General features: G+C 37.2%; 1 protein-coding gene across 2 annotated transcripts in view; it reads right to left on the bottom strand.

Annotated features, from left to right (window-relative positions):
• PDE11A (phosphodiesterase 11A) overlaps window positions 1-22,065 on the bottom strand; it is a 142,543-nt gene that overhangs the window by 50,112 nt on the left and 70,366 nt on the right. For both annotated transcript variants that reach the window (XM_080400368.1, XM_080400369.1), the window contains 5 exons: window positions 19,486-19,621; window positions 16,956-17,031; window positions 15,447-15,514; window positions 14,968-15,060; window positions 11,575-11,625 (listed from right to left, as the gene is read on the bottom strand). In XM_080400368.1, the coding sequence (XP_080256494.1) occupies window positions 11,575-11,625; window positions 14,968-15,060; window positions 15,447-15,514; window positions 16,956-17,031; window positions 19,486-19,621 (424 nt within the window). The remainder of the gene's footprint in view (window positions 1-11,574; window positions 11,626-14,967; window positions 15,061-15,446; window positions 15,515-16,955; window positions 17,032-19,485; window positions 19,622-22,065) is intronic.

The following is a 22,065-nucleotide window of genomic DNA, read 5'->3' as shown; positions in this document are numbered from 1 at the left end:
CGCTGCCCCCTGCATCCCATGGAGCAGGCCGACAGACAGCCTGCGCACCCACCCGGCACAGCAGCACAGAGCTCTAGTTCACACAGCACACAGCCTAATCAACACATTTTCTGCCAAAAAAAAAAAAAAAAAAAAAAAGTACTTGCTCTTTCAACAAAAACAGTAGGTACTTCAATATTTGTTTCGTCTCTTTACTTGCTACCTACACATTACTAGCTTTATAAATTTTCTTTAAACAAAAGTTGCTTTCATCTGCAACACAGCCATAAATACTTGCTGCTTGTCATTCATGAGGTTCTTAATGAAGGCCTTATAGTACATGTTAACCGGCCCCTATTAAAATACTCTTATGATATTTGACTGATGCAACTGTTCCTTTTCTTCTAGGCACCTTGCATCTGCCAAATTACTGTTTTGAATATAACATCTTATCCTATGCTTAGACAGTGCTGCAGAGCGGCCGCAGCATCAGCCGAGGGGGTACAAATCTCCGTGAAGAGGTCTGTCTGCGTGACTCCATTTTAGGGACCCTGAGGATTGTCCATGCCTGGCAAAAAGCAGTGGGGTGCTGCCACTGACTCAGGTAGCTAATATACAGGTAAGTGAGAAACCAGCCAGGCAAGGAGCTGGATGTGGGACCCTACTGCACCGCTGTGCCACGCAGCACCCAGCTCATCAGCACCTTCCCCAGGTTGCTGCCATGCGACCCTGGGGCAGGCACTCCCGACAGACCGGGTCTTGCCACAACTTACCATGGGGTTGCTGTCATTATGCCACAACCTTTCCTTACTGCCACCCACAGCAACAGGTCCCTTTCAGGGTCAGTGCAGATAACACAAGTAGAGATACCCGAAATCAGTTTAACAGTAGAGTTTATGAAGGCCATGAACAGAAATCTTTTCTTGTTTTGGGATGGGGGTTTTTGCATGCCCATAAGCTTGTTGTATGCCTGGGACAAAACATAAGCTGCCGCATGGCAGCACAGAAAGCAGGGTTAGCCGAGTTACCCTGTTTGGTGTGCCTAAAGGTGATGTATGGTGGGGGTGGGTGGCATGTGTGTGTGTTGGAGGGTGGGTGGGTGTGCACACGCATGTGTGTTCAGAGCTGGGTCACAAAGCACACGATGACGGAACACTTCACAGAAATGGCCTCATAAAATACTCAGTTTCCTGTTTTTGCCTGAAGTACAATCTGCACGTTTTCCATACAGTTGCAGCAAGAAAGACAAGTGCTAGTCTATTTCTCATACATTTATTGTGTTTACACTTTAAATTTGAAAGACTAAAACTGCACAACTACTGACAAATTTCTCTGTTAGAAAGTACATTTATTCTGCCTGGGATTTTGCCCAGACTAAAACATGAGACTTCCTGAGACTCAGACAATGGAGGAATGCCCCCCTAGGCAGACAATGAAACAGCATAATAAATAACCTGTAGAAGGCTGTAATCACAAATATTTTTTACATAATATATGCCAGATATAGTTTTGTTTGGGTGACACGGAGCCATACACCCCAAATATAAATTTAGGGGTGTATTGATCTAGAAAACAAGGGTGCATCCATGTAATTTTTTTCCTTCAGATAATCCCAAAGCCCAAGTTAATACTGCACACTCACACACTCATGGGTGGGAATAGGTCTTTCAGCACAGCCTTGCTCTTACCAGCTGATGGAGGAATGCAAAGAAAAATTGCTGGATATAAGACTGTGCATGTAACACGGCTGAACCTGTGAAGATACTTCTCCTGAGTCTCTTGGTGACTCACACAAAAAGGACACTGCTGCCTGTGCTGCTAACATATTCTACTACATGCACACATACAAACATTATGATGGTGTGAAATTGCACTAGTATTACCTTTTTCAGGATTTTACAGCTTAACAGAAATGCTGCTAGGCAATCAGCTTTAAAGTGGAGCAAGGATGGCACCCAGTGGCCAAACAGATTAATCTCAGAAAAACATTTCTCGTCTATTTCCCATTTTTCACTTCTGGGAGTTTAAATTATAAGAAGGTTCTAGCTTTAATATCAACTCGTTGGCAATGACAAAAGCCTCTAAAGGACACTGCCTTCTTCCTTTGGGGGACATTTATGTTTCCTTTTGTAAAATATTTTGTAAAAAGAAAAGCCTTTAGAAATACTGCCATTAATAATTTAAAACCGATACCAGTAAACATTTATGACAAACAACTGTTTGTGGACAGAACACTGTATAGAGACAGTAATAACAAAGAAAAGTATTTTTTCCCTTCGTAGTGTATTATGCTAGGGAAAACAAAAGATTTTTTCCTGGTTTTAAAATCAGTACAACTAGTAAAGTTTTTGTTTAATTTTAAAATCAACATTGATATTAATAATGCCAATTAAAAAATGTCTATCCAGACAAAGTTTGGTGAAAAGCAACTTGACTTTTTAATGAGAAAATTCCCAGTTATAACTTGTCAGTCTGCTGGGCTACAAAAGGAATCCAAGCACAGGTAAATAAAGAATAATTTCACATGTGAAATATTATGGTATTTTTCTGGATTTCTTTGAAGAATTTTTTCCACAAGTTACAACAAACGCAACAATGGTCTTACTGGGCCAGTCTGGGAACGCAGGTTTCAGAACAATGAGCTGTCACATACAGGGCTTGCCCCAGGGATGTCTATAAACTTTGCGGGGAATAATTTGTTCCTTACTGATGGACAAAAGAACCATGATAAACCCACAGTGAAGAACTTCTGAAGTATCATCGTTTGCTGAAGTACCCCAATATTTTAAATTATTCTGGTCCAATATAAGTGCACAAGTCTTTGATAGATAAATTTTAATTCCTGCTTGAAAAGCTTTCCAAATATAAATTCCCAAGTCTGTCACTAACTGAAGCATATTACTTTATTATTTGATAAGTGTTGAGCGTTTTTTCAGTCATTCATCAGATACTCCTCAGGCTTGTATGACATTTTAAATGTATTCTATGCCTTACCACTTTTTTGCATGGTCATTGGCTTAATGGTGTTAGCAATGTTGAATTGTATTTATTCCTTGATGCTTTCTAGCTGACAAGAGATTCTTGTGGAGTATGATGACTGATCAGTTTGAGGGACAAACAACAGGTCTGTTGGATAATAGATCATTTCACCTCCACTTGTGAGCAATACTATGTCCGCAACAGTTGCTATTTCTAATTTGTTTTTAGAAGCATTCTCAAGTCCTGGACTAATTGTGGTTTTGGATATGAAAACTGATGCAAGAAATACAAAACTTGCCATGTAAATAACAAAATCCAGTATTTAAGAGCAGCAAAGCAGCAGCACACTTTTTTTAGTATGGGTAAATTAATAACCGTAAATGTTTTATTACTCCTCTGCTGAAAATTTGTTGTTGAAGTACCACTGTATTAGTGTGCATAATTACTAAGAAACTGAAAAACCGCCACTATTAAAGGCAATAAGCCAGTAATATTTTAAACTACTTAGAATGTTTTTTCAGAACTGTAAAAGAATTTTAGAGTACAGCAGAAATACTTAGAATTATTATCTAAATCTGTTAAAATCTATTTCAGCTTCACAGAAGAGATTGATTTTGACCATGCACGTAATTTTCACTTTCTGTTACTTTCAGTGATTGAAGTTTATTACTCCTTAAGGTATTTAACAAGGTGATTTGGGCTCTGGTCTAGCAATGAAGTAGCTGACCTTAGAAGTAGTCACGTATTATTTAACATAGCTGTGTGTTACTGTGTATCTTTACTGTGCAGTCAGAATATCAATATTGACTTTTCAAATTTTTCCAACACTAACCCTTATGCTCCCTTCTTTTTAACCTACAGTGTAAATGTATTTAGAAATTATTCTCTATAGCATAAATACTTATGAATAAATAAATTTTGCCTGTGCATATTAAAATAATTCCACAGAAGTTCCTTATTGACATCTGCATTATGCCCTTGCCCTAACTAAATCACAGACCAGAATATATTCCTTGCTGAAGGAAGCCTATCCCTTTCAAAAAATTTAATGACCAGTGCTAAACTCATAAATGAACAGAAAAAAAATTTGTATAGGCATAAATATATGATTAAACTGTGTGCTTTATCTAGCTTCAACTGTGTGCTTTATCTAGCTTCCAGGCCACAGGTTTCTGTCTTTTGCCTTAAATGTCTCAAATCATATATGGCTGTTCCTCAAAAGAAAGATTTTTTAAAAACAGAATTTATCACCTACACTACAAAATAAACTGGTTTTGTGCAGGCTTATCATACACATGCAACACAGTTGCACAATACAAATCTCCTGCAGTCAGAAAAATGTTGAAGTCTTTTGCAGAGATATTTTAATATTCCTGTCCCCTCTTTGCAGATGGGAAACCAAAAAATGAAGAAGTGCCCTGCCCTGCTCCATTGATATGACAACGTAAGGGCAAGGAATATGCCCAGTTAAGACTACACATGTTCAGAGCTGGGCAGACGAGGTGGATGTACTCCTCATGACCACTATAACACCCTTTACCCCTCTATAGCCAACAAAGAGGGCTGGCTCCTTCAGAGAGCAGCTCAGCATCGTAGCCTCACCAGGTTAAACCACTCATAAACCCTCCCTCCATAATATGAATTATCCTGGATAATTCATATTTCACCTGCCATGGAGGGAAGAAAACATTTGACTCTGGGAGCTCCAGGTTTTCACCTGGAAATAATACATGTGGTCATACTAGAAATACAAAAGGAATCCTTTCAGTGACCTTTTGCAGCAAGTTAATCTCATCTTGATCGACTATGAGGCCAGTAAATTCAACTGGTGACATTTCAATAAAACTGAATATTTAAATTTTTGAAAGAAAATTCAGAATTCCCATTAGTTTTTTCTATTAACTCTCCCTAGGCTTAGGGTAAGACACTGTAGTATGACACTAGTTCAGCAGGAGAGCTCCTAAAGTAATTTGTAAACAGTTGCCTCTCATGCCTCTGACAGACTGAAGTCATCCCACTTTATTTATTTCCGATAAAATGCAGAATCACAGGTCCCAGCACTGAGACAAGGAGCTGAAGAACACGTTAGCAGGACAATCCAGAAGTGCTTCCACAGGCAGGTGGTTGAGAAAGGAAAAATAGCTTGTACTAAAACAAACAATTCAGCAGACTTGGGAGTTTTCATCAAACCCTGGTATCTGCAGTTTCTGAGATTTATGACAGTAATGATCAAGTCAAAGCACATATAATTTTAAACAGAGAAGGCATGATCTCTTTTCTGGGTGATAAAATGTGATGCAAAGAATGTAGTTTCCTATTTTTTTTTCCAAGCAGTGCTTGGAAAGTGTTGGAAGGCACTGATTAATAACATAAAGTTGTGTTGTGTCAGACCAAAGGTCCTTCCAAATCCTGTACCTTAGCTCTGAGACTGACCAAGAGCAGGGAAGAGAACTGAGAAAACACTTCCTTGGTACACTCCTCTTGACTTTGGCAAGCTGCACTTCAGAAAATTCCTGAGCCATAGATGACTATCTTCATGCAACTGCCATTGTTTGCCTTTTTATTCTGTTAATTCATCATTTTTAACTCATTAACATCTATGGTGATAGGTCATATAGTTTAAATACACGTTTGCCGAAGAGATCTTTAGTCAGATTAAAATCTGTACCCTGATAATTTAATTTGATACCCCTAAACCTAAACACTGTATGAGAAAAGACCACGAACAATCTTTCCCTACTCTTCCTCTCTATGCCCTCCCTCACTGAAATGAAAAAAAAAATTATTGCTATATATCTTTGAACTACAGAGCACTAGCCTGATGTCAACAGATGACAGCCTCACATTTCAAAAACTAGTATAAACCCCCCAGTATTTTACTTTTAATCATTATTTATTATTTTTAATAATTTTCAGTGTATTCAGTGTGTTCCTGACTTGTTTCCATGACAACTGAAGACATAGGCACATGTAAAAGTGTATGAAATAATGTAATACAATAAAGACCTCAGTTTCATGAATTATGAAACTCAACACTGCATTTTAGGTCTTGTCTTATGTGGGCAGTGCATGTAGAAAAACAGAGGAAAAAAACCAGTGGTTTACATCTTGTGAACATGTGCATTTCTCAAAAGGAAAAAAAGTACTTCCTAACAGTTGTCTCCTTTTTTGCTTCAACTCTTTCCGTCGTTACTTAGTTAAATACCTTGTGTTTTTAAGAAAGACAGAAAAGCCTCCCTGAGTGGAGGTAGGTCTTAACTAGCCATACCTCAGGCTACTAGAATTGAGAAATACAGGAATTGTTATTCATGCTATATTTTGAATCAAAGATTCTGTAAAGCAGGTGATACATTATTTTCTGTTGTGTAGCTCTCCTGTGTGCTGTTTGACCTAAAAAAGGGAATCTCTCACAGGGCTATAAATAATGCATCACAGTCATTAAATATTGATCTGATTTATACCATTCACAGCTGCACAATTAGGTTAGCTTTTTAAAAATACCTTCTTCTATACTACCCATAATAGGACAGTGTTTACATATTCTCTTTGGAAACTATATTAGCTAAATTTAAAGGTGATGTGTGTTTGTGGGACTGCTTGCTAAGTCACAAGGCTTGTTCATTACCGTCTCAGAAGTCAGTAACTCTTGCTAAAAATACTCTGTTCTGGACACAATTCTGCATTCTTTACTCACGTATCTTGGCTTTCTAGATTTGTCTAAAAGACACCTATTTTTAGGCTTGGAGAGCCTGCATTTCAATAGCGCACTACAGGACAAAGCTATAGGATAGCATCAATCTTAGATTAATCAGACCTCACTAGTCTTACATTTTCTATTCCAGTAATACAAATGCTTATAGCTAAACAGTAGTGCTAGTACACAATGGAAATAATGGAATTGTCTTTTAAGCCTAAAATATGAGAGAATTTAGTTGCCATAGTTTTTAAAAATCATACTTATTTCTAACTTCTTAAAAAAATAAAATGAATATTGATATGGGCATGATTCATTGCTGCATTACTTTAGCTTATCCTGCCAAAATTCAGTTTGAATTTAGTGTAGTTCTGTAGATGCAAGTGAGGAGAAGCATTATGATAAACCAGGCTCAAGACTTCAGACATTTTCAGATATGCAAGAAATGTTTGCACTTGAGGTGAATTTTGGTTTACATGCAAATGCCACAAAAAGTAAAGTTTAATTTTTCTCCCTGCATCTACAGTCATGGTATCAGAAATCTACCTACCACAGTAATGAAGCACGTATCAGAAAACCTAAAAAATTATTATGCAGTTTACATGAATTTAGCAGTTTATCTGATTTAAATGTTTTTATTTTTTTTAAGCCATTGGAATTTAAATCTAAAAAAAAAATATCAGAGTTGAAAAATACTTAGTAGCAAATAAATATAAAATAATCTGGCAATGGAGAGTCTACAAACAATACTTACTATAAATTGTATGTCTTCGTTGCTTTTGTTTTAATCCTATAAATAATTCACAAAACTCACATCATCTTTCTTAGAACCTGGAAGTACAGCGTATATCCCAAATAGAGGAGTAATGGTAGATACCTCGTGATTAATTCTGATTAATAATTAATTCTAATTCAACTGCCTATTATTGAAACTCTATCAATTAAGCTTCCATATGTTTCCCCCCATCATAAACCCTACACATTTTCAGGAAAAAGGACCCATTTTACACTGCATGACAACTCAAGTTTTCACTTAACCTACATTTTAAACTGGCATAGAAAGAGGACTGGATCTTAAATTTTAACTTTTTTCAGGGATTTCTGTCAGAAAATGCTATTCAAAAGACTGACTTGCCATGAATAAATAGATGGAAAGTGGCAGAGGGAACATCACTATGCAATTTTACAAATACCAAACAAAGCTGAAGACAGCAACATCCTGCTGAAATCAATGGCAAACCTCCCATTACCTTCCCCAAGGCCAGATTACCACCTACAGAGACCAAGGGATTTGCTCAGGCTCTGAATCCAGATATCAGCAGTTCAATTTGTGTCTACCTGGAGGGATAAGCCCCCTCTCACTGCTAAAACAAGCTCACTGGGTTAAAGGTGTGAATTTTCCATTCCCACTTCCCCTGGGCGCAGGCAGCAGGCTGCGTGGGTGGCTCCATCCAGGTCAGCAGTTGCACCTGCCTACACTGTATTTGAGGCTCACACTGGTCCTGCTCGCGCTGGCTTCCTGAGAAATGTGTGCCTGCTAGCTAAGTGCTAATGAATCCCCAAAGCTTTAATGCAAATAATGAAAAGGATGGGTGACACATATATTTACAATAATGATTCATAGAAATGAACTCTCTTCTGAGTAAAAACCCCCATCCATTCATTAATAGAACAATTTCTAATCTTATAAGCATTTTTAAACTTGGTTTTCAGATTTTTATTAGTGAATGCTATATTCTAGTAACACCAGAAGTGGAATCCCTTCAGCAATGTGCAAAACCCCCATTCAATGTGAATCTATGTTGCTGCTTTGTTTTTAGACATGTTGTAGAAATCAGATATGAAATAGGTCAATTTCACGACATGGTCCATTATCATACACTTATGTTTGTTTGATACTGTGAACTTCCCTCTGCATTTTCAGCTCCACAACCAGTGGTCCTCTGCACTTTTTCCCACCCTAGCATCTGCAGAAAGGCATTCATTTCTTAAGGGTTTCTTATTAAGGTGGTGGGTTTTGTAGTTTCATTAATTCTTAGACAGGATAAATAGCAACCGAAATAAACATTATTTATTTTACAGAACCTGCTCGCAATGATTACGTTTAATTCTAAAGAAGATACTAGGGACATTTGTGAATTCATCCAGTAACAGTAGGAAATTATTGACAAAATTTCAAGTAAAAAATCAACTTTTACTCATCTTGCTAGGCCTTCTACACTGCAATAAAATTAATTTACTAGTAAAAGCCAGAGGAAAAATAAGCTTCAAGTACACTGGCAATTTTTCACTTTGTATCAAAATACTATTGAGATTTTAGGCAAATAAAAATTAAAGGTAAAGCATTTTATTAAGACTATAAAGAAATAAGATGACAAAGATGGAAATAAACGACTTGAACTAGGAGGAAGAATATATAATTATTTCCAAGCTGCTGAGGTCCAGTTACAGTACGTTTGGGGTAGTACATTGAAAAATTGTTAACTCAAACGTATTGTCACTCCAAAGTCATTAATTACTGTTAGGGCCCATGTCAGTCAAGGGCCAGCAGTGAACTACCAGCATTACTCTCATTTAGATGTTTCTGTCATGTGTGTTTGTTACTGTTCTGACTGAACCAGAACATTAGATAAATCGTAACAGACATTTCCTCTGACATCTGCCAATAAATCACCAAAGGGAGAGAGGAGTTTTAGCCCCAAACACCCCCAGAGGGAGGAATTGTTTATTAGCCAGTCAAGTCTAGAAGATGACCCTAATATAACAAAGGGCTTATGCAAAGTATAGCAGTATAACGAACAGAGAAAAGAGCAATGATTTCAGGGTAGGATGCCCCTAGAGACCCTGACAGGGAGACTGCTGCCAGAGCTGTGCACGGGGGAGATGGGAGCAATTTCATCCCACAGATGGAAGGCCTTCTCTGGGGATGAGCTCTCTGTTGAAGGCCCACAAGACATGCTGCTCCGCTCTGGGTTTTTGTTGATATGTTTTGTTCAAAACCAATGGTGTAAAGCATTAACAAATAGTACCTGGCACTCATTTTGTCAGGAATTGAAAGCGAGACAACTGGATATAGGAAACGGAAATTTTTTTCTGAAAAAAATACCTCAGCTTACTTTAAGTATAGTTTGGTTATATTTCTCATTTTTTTAATCTATGTGCTTTATAAAAATGTATTTATTTGGGTTATTAATGAATAAATGCTTTTTCACTTCCCTTTACCTTATCATTAACCATTAAATGGATAGATATATGCCGTCAAGGTAAATGGATAATGACATTTCTTACCTGGAGACTGACAAACCTATTAATGAAGACACCTGGGAAAACAAGTAGAATAGCTCCTCATCACACTAGTATCTAAGTCCAAAGAGTAACATAGCAGGCTTTTATTTCAGCTACACAGACCGTCAGAGAATTGTCTTTCAATGGCTGACAGCAACCAAGGAGTCTGGCCCTCTGGTATGTAGAAAGATAGTGGTTGAATCCTGACAGTCACAGCAGCTGTATTACAGATGCTTACTCTAAGGCAAACCAAAATACACATACATATAAAAAAAATATTAATATTTATGGCCCTTTATCCCTTTCTTTTCCCTCTCTCTCACACAGTGTTCAGCATTCTTTTTGCCAGACATAAAATACAACTTATTAGGCACACAAAAGTATATTCTGCTGGCTGCAGTGTTGGAACAATCTTCCAGCATGTTTGATTCCAGCAGTAGTTCAGTAATCTAATCTTCAGTTTACAAAAGGGTGGGTAACTGCACCAGTAACTACCATGGAGGGAGAATATTATGCCCTTATCGCCAGGTATCAATACAGAGTTCTAAGGCACAGACATTGTTCAGGAAATAATCTACAAACCAAGTAACTAAATAGCAATAGCTGCCCTTCTTCAGTCCAGGTAACTCATCAGCATCTGTTCTGCTAGATCACCCATGGCTACCCCCTTCCACTACAACCATCCTCATGACACAGAGAGCAGCAAGTCAGCCAAGTATCAAAATAACCATCAAACAGCTATTTTCCAGCCAGATGGGTGCCAGGGAGCCACAGCGGGCAATGCCAGCAGTGCAGGGTCACAATAGCCCAGATTTCTTTCCCAGAGACCTCGCCACAATGTCCGATGCACTTTGTGTACAGGAAACCAACACCGACAGCCACCATGAGAGCCTTCCAGACAGCTACAATGCTGACTCCTCATAACCAAGGAAAGTGCCACCAAGTTTCCCTAGTGCTTCCTCAAGCAGAAAAGGACAAACAAAGCCTACCACAAAACCAGCTCTGGAGTGCTGGCAGTGATGAAAGAAAGAGCAAGGTCACCATTCCCCCTAATCTCTACTGCTAGGCAAGGCAGGATTCAGCGAGAGAACACATAACTATTGGTCCCTAGCAATGCTATACGTTCAGCACACATCACTTTACAGCTCTGCCCAGGGCACTTACAGAAGTTAGAAGAGGATTTCTCACCTTCAGGTCCAGTCTTCTGAGCCTGTGCACAATCTTGATAGTGAATGCTTTCCTTTTTTAGCAAACACAGAATAACTTCCACACTGTAAGCATGTAAAGTCTCCAGCTCCTCTCGTTTTCTCTAGCTTCTTCCTCACCTCTCACTGTGGTATGACTTCCCTATGGTGGTTCTTGCTGAGGAGGCCACCAAACCCATACTGACATGCTGTTCCAGCAGCTGGTGCTGGGACAATGGTATTTTTCTGCTGTGCACCCATCACTGCAGCTCCTTATCCTTTAAGAGATTTTTTTTCCACCTTCCCTGCCTAACAGCCTAACACGTAATACATCCTTCATAAACCATTGTTAAGATTTTCTGCTTTTGATGTAAAACTTTTCTGTCAGATAATCTGCATCCATTTTAATTTACTGTTATATTTTCAGAAATAACTAAAAACTTAAATCCTTACCTTGAATTTATCAACTTCTGCCTTCGAACATGTTGCATGATAAGATAACACCTGCCCCAGAACAAAAGATAAAAAAACATTTTTGTAGACTTGACAAGTAAAAATAATAGGGCTCTGTACTGCTGTCTAATTGGTGATGTTTAAAACAAATTTAGTTAATATTTATGCATGGTAATTCAGTTCTGAATGTCAGCATATAATAACTAATTGCAGGTTATCAGGTATACATTTGGCATTTATGTTGCAGGGAATTTTATAGGGAATCATGGACAGTAAGTGATTTAATATTATAAGCATTCCTACATTGTTCTCTCCTGGAGTTCTACAATTAAAAAGAGAAAGAATTTAATGTAAAAGTAACAGTAGATTTACAGACTTTAAATAATGCCTTTTGCTATACTGTAAAGCTTTAACGCCTTTGCTAGTGGCACATCACTGCATGCAAATTAGCACCTCTATGCTATACCTGACATTCTCTGCAATACCGTTCTGGAGACAAAAGCATCTAATGAAATGCACAAAGTACTGCACATCTCTTATTACTTATAAGTATGCATACATTTACATGGAATACATTATATCCTTATGTGACAATACTAACATTCAACAAGCACTCCAGAAGGTGCAAGAGCCTGCATACTGGACCCACCGAGGTCTGACTGCGTGAGATGAGGTGCTGGTCCATGAGGAAGCTCACAGAGCCAGAGCACTCCTAGCAAGGACAGGTCCCCCCCACCACACAGCAACACCCGATCTGATTATGTACTAAAGCTTTGATATATATTTCTTATTTTGAAATTGTTTTCATCTATGAATGTCTCTGTTACTCATACAAATACCTAAACTCTATCTCAAATGCCCTTGGCTTGCAATACGTTGTGGCAATAAGTCCCAAGATGTATTTATTCATATCAGTTTTAGAGATGTCATCTTTTACAGTAACAGAAAATCATTCCTGCACTATGAAAGAATAAATAACAAACACCAATTCACTTGTTCTGTCCTACGTTTTACTTTCAATAACTATACATCATGTCCCTCCTCAAAGAGTATCTATTTTTCTGTCCAACCATACTGTAGCTTCTCTCAGATATCTGTAAGATTAGTAAAATTATGTCTCCTGCTATGACAGATTACACTTAATACCAATATTCTCGTCAAGTTTCTCTTTTATCTGCATTCATTATATTCCTCTAGATTTTTACAGTCTTCCTTAATATTGATTATTCTAATCTTCGAATCATTAGCAAATTTTGCATCCTTAATATATAAATTAGCCTGGTTTTGAACCATATGTCATCCTACTGTCAACCTTTCCCCATCAATTCCTGACATTTTGGTCTTCTGTTTATTAGTCAATCTTATGAGAATTCTATATGAAAAACAGTATATCTGGATCTTATCATGGTATAAATCAAATTGATTTATTTTACATTTGATATCAATGTCATTTTCAAATGCCACTCATTGCCACCCTAGCTAAATACACAAATACTAATTAAGTGTTCTACTACTGAAAAATGGATTCACAGTCCTTCAGCATATACCATTCTTTTGTTCAGCACTTTTCTAATGTATCTTCAATCACTTTACACAAATATTATCATGAGTTGTTGCTCATTTATAGAAAGAATTACTCTTCACTGAAGCATAGTGGCCATTTATCAAACCTATAATCTGCATTCAAGCTATATAGCTATTAGCCTTTGTTAGATAAAAGAAGGAAGCTGTATTTTAAACCAAGAAACTTAAACTTCCTTGATTTCAGTAGTAAATAAACTTCTATGTTAACTTTCATTCTTATGTATCTGAGTGTGATATCTGGCACTGCTTGTTTTTCTTGCTAGGAGGAGTAATATTATACAAATATCTGGGGGATATGAGGGTTTATAGTAATTCATGACTATGATATATAAAGAATAAGGAATCTTGCAGGAGGTCTTTTCCTCCTAAGTGAATACATATAGAGGAATAACAAAAAAAAAAAAGCACCGCTTATGCTTAGAATGTTTTCTAACACAAACAGTCCTATTGACTTCAAAAACATGTTACAGGATAGATCCCTGATATATAGGTAACTATATCCAATCCTAAAGCAAAGAGAAAAATAATTATGTCCCTTTCATAGCAATCCAGTTTGATTTTTGGTTTATTAGAGAGAAATTCACATCTCAATCAGGTCAACACTATTTTTGTAGTTCTTACTGTAATGGTGGGTATTGCATAAGTTCAAAGGAGTTACACAGGTAAAGGGTGCACGCACCAGGGATAGCTAGATGATTTTCTTCTCTTGTCACATGTGAATTTTAAAACAATACTGAAATCTGAGCAACATAAAACATTCCTCCAGTGAAAGGGTAAAGATTAATCAGTCTTGTATAATGTTTTTTGCAAGATCTTAAATGTCATTCAAATCGTTCTTAATTATTGTTTTAGTAGGAATAATAAAGATTTGTAAGGCTATCCTCAAAACTCCAAGCTTTGTTCTCACCAAGATTATTTTTAATGTGATCATGTTCAAAATCTCCAGAATATAATAGAGAATAGTGCTTTGTTGTTAAATCGGCTTAATGAAGTTTAAATAATCATAATTTTTTGAAACATTCTGCCTTTTAGAGTTTGTTGTACAGCAGGTGGTAGATTTCAGTCTTCGTGAATGGGGCATGGGGGAACAGAAACAGGAAAAGAAATTGCTACAAAGGCAACGGACAAAAAAAGAGAAAGCTTTGCATCCATTTAGCCGGTCTGTATGCATCTTATAGAAAGATGAAATGGGTTGGCATGCTAGGACCTTGCATTATGTATTGGCCTTGAACCACAGCAGAGCTCTTAGTGAGCTGCCAGCCATCCTGCTTTGACTTTATTCCAGCAAGACACAGATCTGAGAAGGGTTCAGCAGATGTTGCTTTTGATACTAAAAAGCCCTATGATGATCGCTTTTTTCAATTTTTTCCTGCTCACAGTATGTTTTACTTACACTTTACAATAGTATATAAACAACAATAAGCTGTTTAAAGTACCAAATTCAAAGGAATTCTCAGTTACTGATGGACAAGAAAATACATGTAATGTCTAGATTAATTCCTACACTTACACCTGTAAGAAACTAGATTCACCATCATCACTGTCCCCACTTCCAATGTAAATAACATAGGCATCAAGTGAGATATCCAGGTTCAAAATTACTTAAGCTGTGCATGAGCTCCGCAGCTAAGCACAGCCTGAGAAAGTTTCCCTTCAGCATTATCTTAGTAAGACAACACACTAAGGTGCAGAGAATATCTATATCTAGATATAGAAAATGATGCTAACTACAATAAACTCAGAAGCAGGAGGTTTCTTTACATGTGATGGTTATGAGCAAGAAAAGGTTTCACTAAGATGTATACATACGTCAAGAGCCACAGACTGTTTTGCCCAGGATTTCTTCACTTGGTCATACATAATGGTGTTGTTGATGCCCAGGCCACAGAAAATAACAAAAGCCTAGAAGTGAAAAAAGAAAAAAGAAAAGAAAGTAAATTATAAGTCAATTGTAACACAAACATAAAGATGAATGCTGGCTTAATCATGAAAAGGAATTGCATGGAAATATTAGGAATAATCATGCTTAGGCAGGTTATCTTGAAAATGTAGCTTAGTCACTGGCCTCAACAAGATGAGAAAGATCAGATGCAATAAGTTTGTTTTAATTAGGATGCAAACTTATTAAGCAAGAAGTTCTGAGAAATAATGTCAAACCACAAACACAGACAACATATTCTTTCCTCCTCCCTAGAGTAGCATTTCCTCCTCCCTGAAGCAGCATTACCCAAAAATACCAAATCCTGCTGAAAAAGTATGTTATTGCTACAAAATCGAATGCCTCTTACTTCAAACAGTCGCTGGTCGGCATCGTCAAAGGGTTTCCCATCAAGCCTGTTCAACACTTGAGCCACCCCTTTAGAAAGAGTTAATATGAATTATAATCTTAATTTATTAATTCACAATGCAGAATATTTCATTCATTGGTAACATTTAAAATACATCTTTCAAACTGAAAAGCAAAATTGCAAATATTTATTCTGAAAATCATTAAACAAACATAAACATGAAAGTATGGTTGTTCTGATACCAGGACTCAGTTTATTACTTTCAACGATTATTCTTTACTCTTCAAGTATAATACTGCAAATCTAGAAGTTGCAATGGTTTTCACAAAAGGTTTAAGATCTTTTTGGGAAAGAACCTGAGCACTTTGCTAATAGCAATCATATAAGTTGTCCTAGCAATGTGCATTTTTTTAATAGAGTTTAATCAATCAGTATGTTCATTCCTATAATCTTTGTTGGTTTACAATCACCTGGATATGTAAGTCCTTTCTTTCCTCATGACTGGTACATAAATTTACCGAACCAATTGAAAAAATAAGTGATTGCCTTAAACCACTTGAGGTGTTCAAAGCTCTTGGCTCTAGCTGAACTGAGTCTTACTACAATAAAATATTTCTATTTCATTTAGCTACAATACGCTTTTAGAAAAATAGCGTAAGAGCTAAAAGCAGTCAAGGGTTCAGTTTCTTTCTACTTCTTCAAGGTAGCATGAATTCACAACAAACAGTGAGCCACATTTTTAATACTCAATTCTGACATCATCTCTGCTGAATTAGTTCAAAGATCCTGATCCTGCATGGCACCAAGGGCTTCAGCAATGCACTACTGATCTCAGCTCTCATTGACAGCTACAACACACAGGGATCCAAGTCTGGCCTTTCCAGTTTAAATTGCTATTGCTTCAAGTTGAATTCTTCTGTAGAAATTAACAGAGGAATCTGGCACTGTTATTGACAAATAGCACTCCTTTGTGGAAAAGCAGGTAATAATGCTGGGCCAACTATCATAGCTGGGAAGCATCCTATCAAACAAGCAATAAAACCCTGTCATGTCCTGATCCAGCACACACCACGGGTACTGGCAACTCTGACAGCTGCTGTAGCCTCCCTGCTAAGTCTTCCCTGACTGTGCAGTTCATCGTTAAAGAGGGCAATGACCACTTTGCTTGAATGCAGAAACAGTTGCTTGAGTTGTGTACAAAAAAGGGAGAGCCAAGAAAAGTATCAAAGCATACCAAACATTTTTCACTAATATTATTATAATTTCTATTTTTATCTCATTAGTCTTCAAGTTCCAATACAATAAATAAATACGACACAATGGGAAAGTTAAAAAAGTCCATACAGTATCCAAGTCAAAACATTCCTTCTTGGATACTTAGCATGCATCCTAGCTTACTTCTTAACAATATTCAGCTGGGAAAAAGAAGAAAAAGGAGCACAGAATTAAAAAGACAGAACTAAATTGACTTTAGCACAAAAAATGATGCAGCTATGAGGAAGGTCTTACCAATTATTTGGTGGTTGCTATTCCATATAGGAACACACAGAACAGACCTTATGTGAAAGCCAGAAATCTGGTCAGCCTAAAACATAGAAATGAGAACTTCCATTAGTAGTAGGTACCATTTGCACCCTTTTACATTCTAGTAATAGAAAAGTCAAGGAGTAAGTTTACATTTACAAATATCATTCCATATGGATCAGCTCTCACTCAGAAAATATTTCTGCTGAAACCTCATTCATAGTAAGAGTAACCAAAAGTCATAAGGATTATCCTAAAAATTGCCAGAGAAAATACAAACATCACCATCTTCGCCACAGAAAGCTTACACTTTTGACTTTGATTTGGAATTAAAGACAAACTGTAATGGAGGCAATGCTCACACAATTCCTGGATTACTTACACTGGTAGATTAGTAGGGCAAACCTCTGCTGCGTAAGGGTGCCTTACACATACTCTTCCCAACTGCCAAACTGAAATTTGATTTAGCAAAGCAGCTGTAAAATGAGGCTTACAGGAAATATGCATTTTCAGAAGAAAGGTGAGAGTAAGTAGGGAGTTGTGCAGAAATGCAAGCTAGGAAGAAGTGGAAGGATGGGGTCAAAACCAAGACTTGAGATTTTCTGTGTAGGTTTAGTTGGTCCCATAGCTCTGAAGAGAACATTCTGCCCCATTTACTGTTTTCTATCTAATGTAGTATAAAACTTTGCAATTTATTGTAAGTGTCACTGATTCTCTTTTTTCTACAGTTAATTAGCTTCATTCTTTAAGGTCACTGCTGCAAAATCTGAAGAAAAAAAAGTATTTTTTCAAAAGAGATTAGAGCAAGAGAGTGGGATGAGCCCACTCACAAGAGATCAGGAGATGTTCTCCTATGAAAATGTTAATGCTACAGGCAATCTGTAATAGAAGTAAAAGACCAGCAGTAATTCATCAACTGGAGGCAAGATGTGATCGCTGTGAACTCCTAGCTAGCAAAAGATATAATTCAGGTTTTAACTGGAGTGCTGCTTATTTGTACATACACAGAACTCATCACCGAAATCAGCGTGGACTGCCACCTAAAATCCATGGGAGTGGGGAAATAACTTCCTCAGACATGTCTTAAAATGAACTCTAAAGTGAAAATACTTTGGCATTAAATTGTTGGTGAATGAGTTGAAAATAGAGTGTCAACATTTGAAAATGGCAATTAGTATTCTGGGAGCAGAAAGAGGGTGTTTTTAACAGAAACAAAGAACAGAATATCTGTTCATAACTGCAAATGTATGTTTGATTTTATCTAAATTATACGGGATAATATGTTCCTCTCACTACACTTGACTATAGAAATAACTGATTGTGACAACTTAATTTAAGAATTAAATTTTCATAGGCAACCAGCAACAGAAGATAATTACTGCCCTTTGTATTAAGTGCTTTCTTTTTCTCTATACAAATTGGGCAGTGGCTCTAACTTGGAAAGGACTAATGTGAAAGGAATAAGAGATAGCTGAATTATTCAGGACATAATATATTAAAAGTGCAACTGCAAACATATCAAGGATTGGCATGATTTATTTTACCATATCTCTTTGGCAAGAAATAGACCCCAGGCATTAATTGTACTTTTTGAATTTTGGAACAAATTCATATCAACACAGTTTTCTTGTATACTTTTACAGCAGGTCCCTTTTATTTTTCTTGTTTTGACAGGTTCTGCTGGTTTGAGAGATAATCCCTTTAATGATACACGGGATAAAACTGGAACCAAGCAAAACTCCTAAGATGAAACACTTCCAAGCACACTTACTGTAGTAATACAGTTTAGCAAACTTGCTGACCACTGATGAATGTGCTGCCCAATTGCTGGCCAAGTCCCCACAGTAATACTGTTTCACTGGATAGAATTCAGTGAAGATTTTGTCCTTCCATATGCCTCTAGTATTTATTAGGTGTTAAGTATATATTTTTGTCTGTATCAACACCTTCCTAACTGAGGCGGGAATGAATACCTTAGGATACACAAACAACTTTTGTTAGGAGTGATATATGTATCCTGGAGAAATAACTAATCCTGTGTGTGTATTTTATTTGTGCAAATTAAAAGGTTAGTTGGCTAAGTTAGATCACAAACAACATTTGCCTCTCTAGGTTCTGTTTACACTCTGTGTATGTACAGTCCCAGTCACTCCAACAGCTAACAGCAATGGTGCTGCTAACACTGAACATCAACAGTGGAATTTTCAGCAATAAAAATTAGCTTGCATACACTCAAAGCACTTGATAGGGGAAGGTAGCACTTATAAATAGAGAAAAATGAAACAAGGACAGACTAAGACTGCCTCAAGTCATACACTAATTCAGTGACCTGTGTTTACTGTATAAAGCCATGTGAATACCAGCAGACCAGAAAGAGGACATACTGGATAGAAAAAATAATGCAAAATAAATACTTACATGTTTTACAGCCACTTGGATATAACGATAAAATTGTGTTATATTAGTTGCAATGCCAAAAATATGATGTATATTTACATTTCTAAAAATCTCTTACTTCAGCATCAAAGCGAGGATCCTGATAAGCATCACTGATGTTCACTGGGAGACCCGTGGAAGCTACGAGTTCAGCAATGCTATTATTTATTAGCCAGTCAGAATAAGATGTTGATTTCTCCACATTGTCTTTGAAACTATCAAAAGGCATAGCAAGGGAAGAAAAGGACACAGTCAATGTTGCTTGGAAGTCCAGCATGTGTTACAGGCATATTCACAGGAATAGCAGAACCATTCACAGTTATTAATGCTAACTAAGTATTATCTATGGAACAATAATTTGGTATTTATTGAAATGATACACCAAAAATTTTCACCTTTACACAATTCTTTCTATTAAAAATAGCATGGTTCTCCCAAGTAAAGTAAATACAGCACTGAATAATGAAATGTGTTTACACGTGAATCAAGAATGTGAATATGTTTCAAGTTTCCATGGGATACTCATCAAAAGCAACCAGTTCTAAACAATATTTTCTGTAGAGCTACCTGAAAGTACATACTTTTAAGATTTTAATTTTTCAAATTAGTCTAAGAATTTGAGGTATTTTTAATTCATGCTTCCAATAATTTTCCTGTCAAAGGAAATGCCTTTTTTTTTTTTTTTTTTTTGTCTGAAATGCCAGACCTGAATGGCTGAAGAAGCGATCATGAATTAAGTCTCAAATCAGTAAAGCAAGTGTGTTGCAGCAGGTGGATCCACATAGGCATACAATACGTGAAGGTTTGGGTTTTTTTTGCCCTGGCTAAGCTTCTGCCACAACTACGGAGGGGCTAGAGATCTGTGAGTAAATGAGCATAAGACACTAGAATTATGGGTTCAACTCACCACACTCCACCACAGCTTCTCCAGAAAACTCACAGACCTTAAAGTCCTCACCTTATACCTCATCTAATCAGCAGGAAAGTTCTCATTGACTTATTGAAGAACAGGTTTTGACACTGGTGAGGTGTAGCTATTCATGTGTGAATAAACAAATGCATTTTGTCTTAGTTTCGAAAATAGAACAGATCAATTTTCAAGACCTGAGAAATATCACCTAGAAAAAAGTGCCTCTGAGCAGCCATGGAGAAGACTACAATAGCTTGAAGCTTCAAAGTGATGCACATGAATGAAAGAAGGATGCACAGTAAAATGCTTGAATGACTCAAAGTGAAAAGATTGATTTTTGTCAGCTGCATTGATTTTCTGGAGACTAATTCAACTAAGTCACTCATTTGAAAGAAAACTCAATATTCTTAAAATACGATAAAGATAGATGATTATAATAATAATAATGATTTACATAAATAAAGTGTATCAACTTTCATTTGGGATAAGGATTTTGAGTGACTGTAGTAAATGTTATGTGTATACTTTGACAGGAACCTTTACATAAATATAATGTTTTTTGAGCTAAGTAAAAAATTCATATTTATAATTTAAAATTTATTTCAGGACATCAATACTTGACAAGCAAAAACAACCTTTAAGGATAAGAATCTAATTTCAAATGCATAGCTCCCAGTTAACACCTTAAAAATCTGGATGATATTATCATTATAATGTAAGACATTTTAAATTGGGACTGCATTATGGCTGTCACGCATTTTAAGCAGCAAATGAATTCAATTCAAAGAAAAAAGATATAATTCAAGAAGTTTAAAAGTATGTTCTGCTATGTTGTCTCCATTCCTAGCAAGTGCTTTACAACCATGCTCTAGAAGAGAGGCACTCAACTTTCACTAGGAGGAAATATCAGTGATTAATTCTGATGCAAATCACAGCCAGCTGGCACTCTCTCCATCCTCAGCAGTTCAAACCCCTCAGAAGCTACTCTAAAAATCACAGCAACCATTTTTTCTGAGCTGTGGAAAGCCGTGAGTCCTGCTGGACTGATGCAGGCAGCTGCATGTCACTATCTCCCTGTCTTGCCCAAGCACTAGCAGGATCGCTGCGTGCCAGGCAGAAGAGTAAACCCAGCTCAAGAGCACTGAGTAGTGCTGCAGGCTCCCCTTAGGAAGCTGCGTGTCTTCCTATCTTCCCCAAAGCCTCTCTGACAGGAATAGCAGCAATACAGTGGGGAAGTGGTACAGGCAAAATTGCAGGAACCTTCAGTCCTCTCTGAACAGTGACACGAACCCTTCCAGCTCCTAGGACTACAAGAGCAGAAAGATGCCTTAGGAAGCATAAAAATACTGCAGGGAACGGGGCGATACCCGAGTGCACATCATCACAGGGACAGCCACGGTGAAACAGCAGTAGCAGGGGTTTCAGCACTTTCTCGTTACCAGCCTAACCAGTGGGGAGCACAGCTGTTTTTTCCCACACAACCCACACTGGCTCAGGCAGCTGACCTCTCCTCTACCCCTGGTGCTCAGGATGCAGAAGTGTAATCCCAGCTACACCATCTGCCAAGATGACTTCTGTGTAGGAAAGACATAGCCCACAGTGCCTTCCCTCAGGCTCATCTTCATCCAGAATACATCAGAACTGAACTCTCAAGGCTTCTAAGATTTATGTAATCTTTTTTCAAAGGGAGAAAAAAATTAGGAGACTTAGCAAACCTGTACTTCAACAACAAAATGATTGGCAATGAGA

This window comes from Falco punctatus, assembly GCF_963210335.1.
Source record: "Falco punctatus genome assembly, chromosome: 8".
In the NCBI taxonomy this organism is placed as follows: domain Eukaryota; kingdom Metazoa; phylum Chordata; class Aves; order Falconiformes; family Falconidae; genus Falco; species Falco punctatus.
Note: the sequence above shows the minus strand (reverse complement) of the source record. Positions and strands in the feature narration are given on the sequence as shown.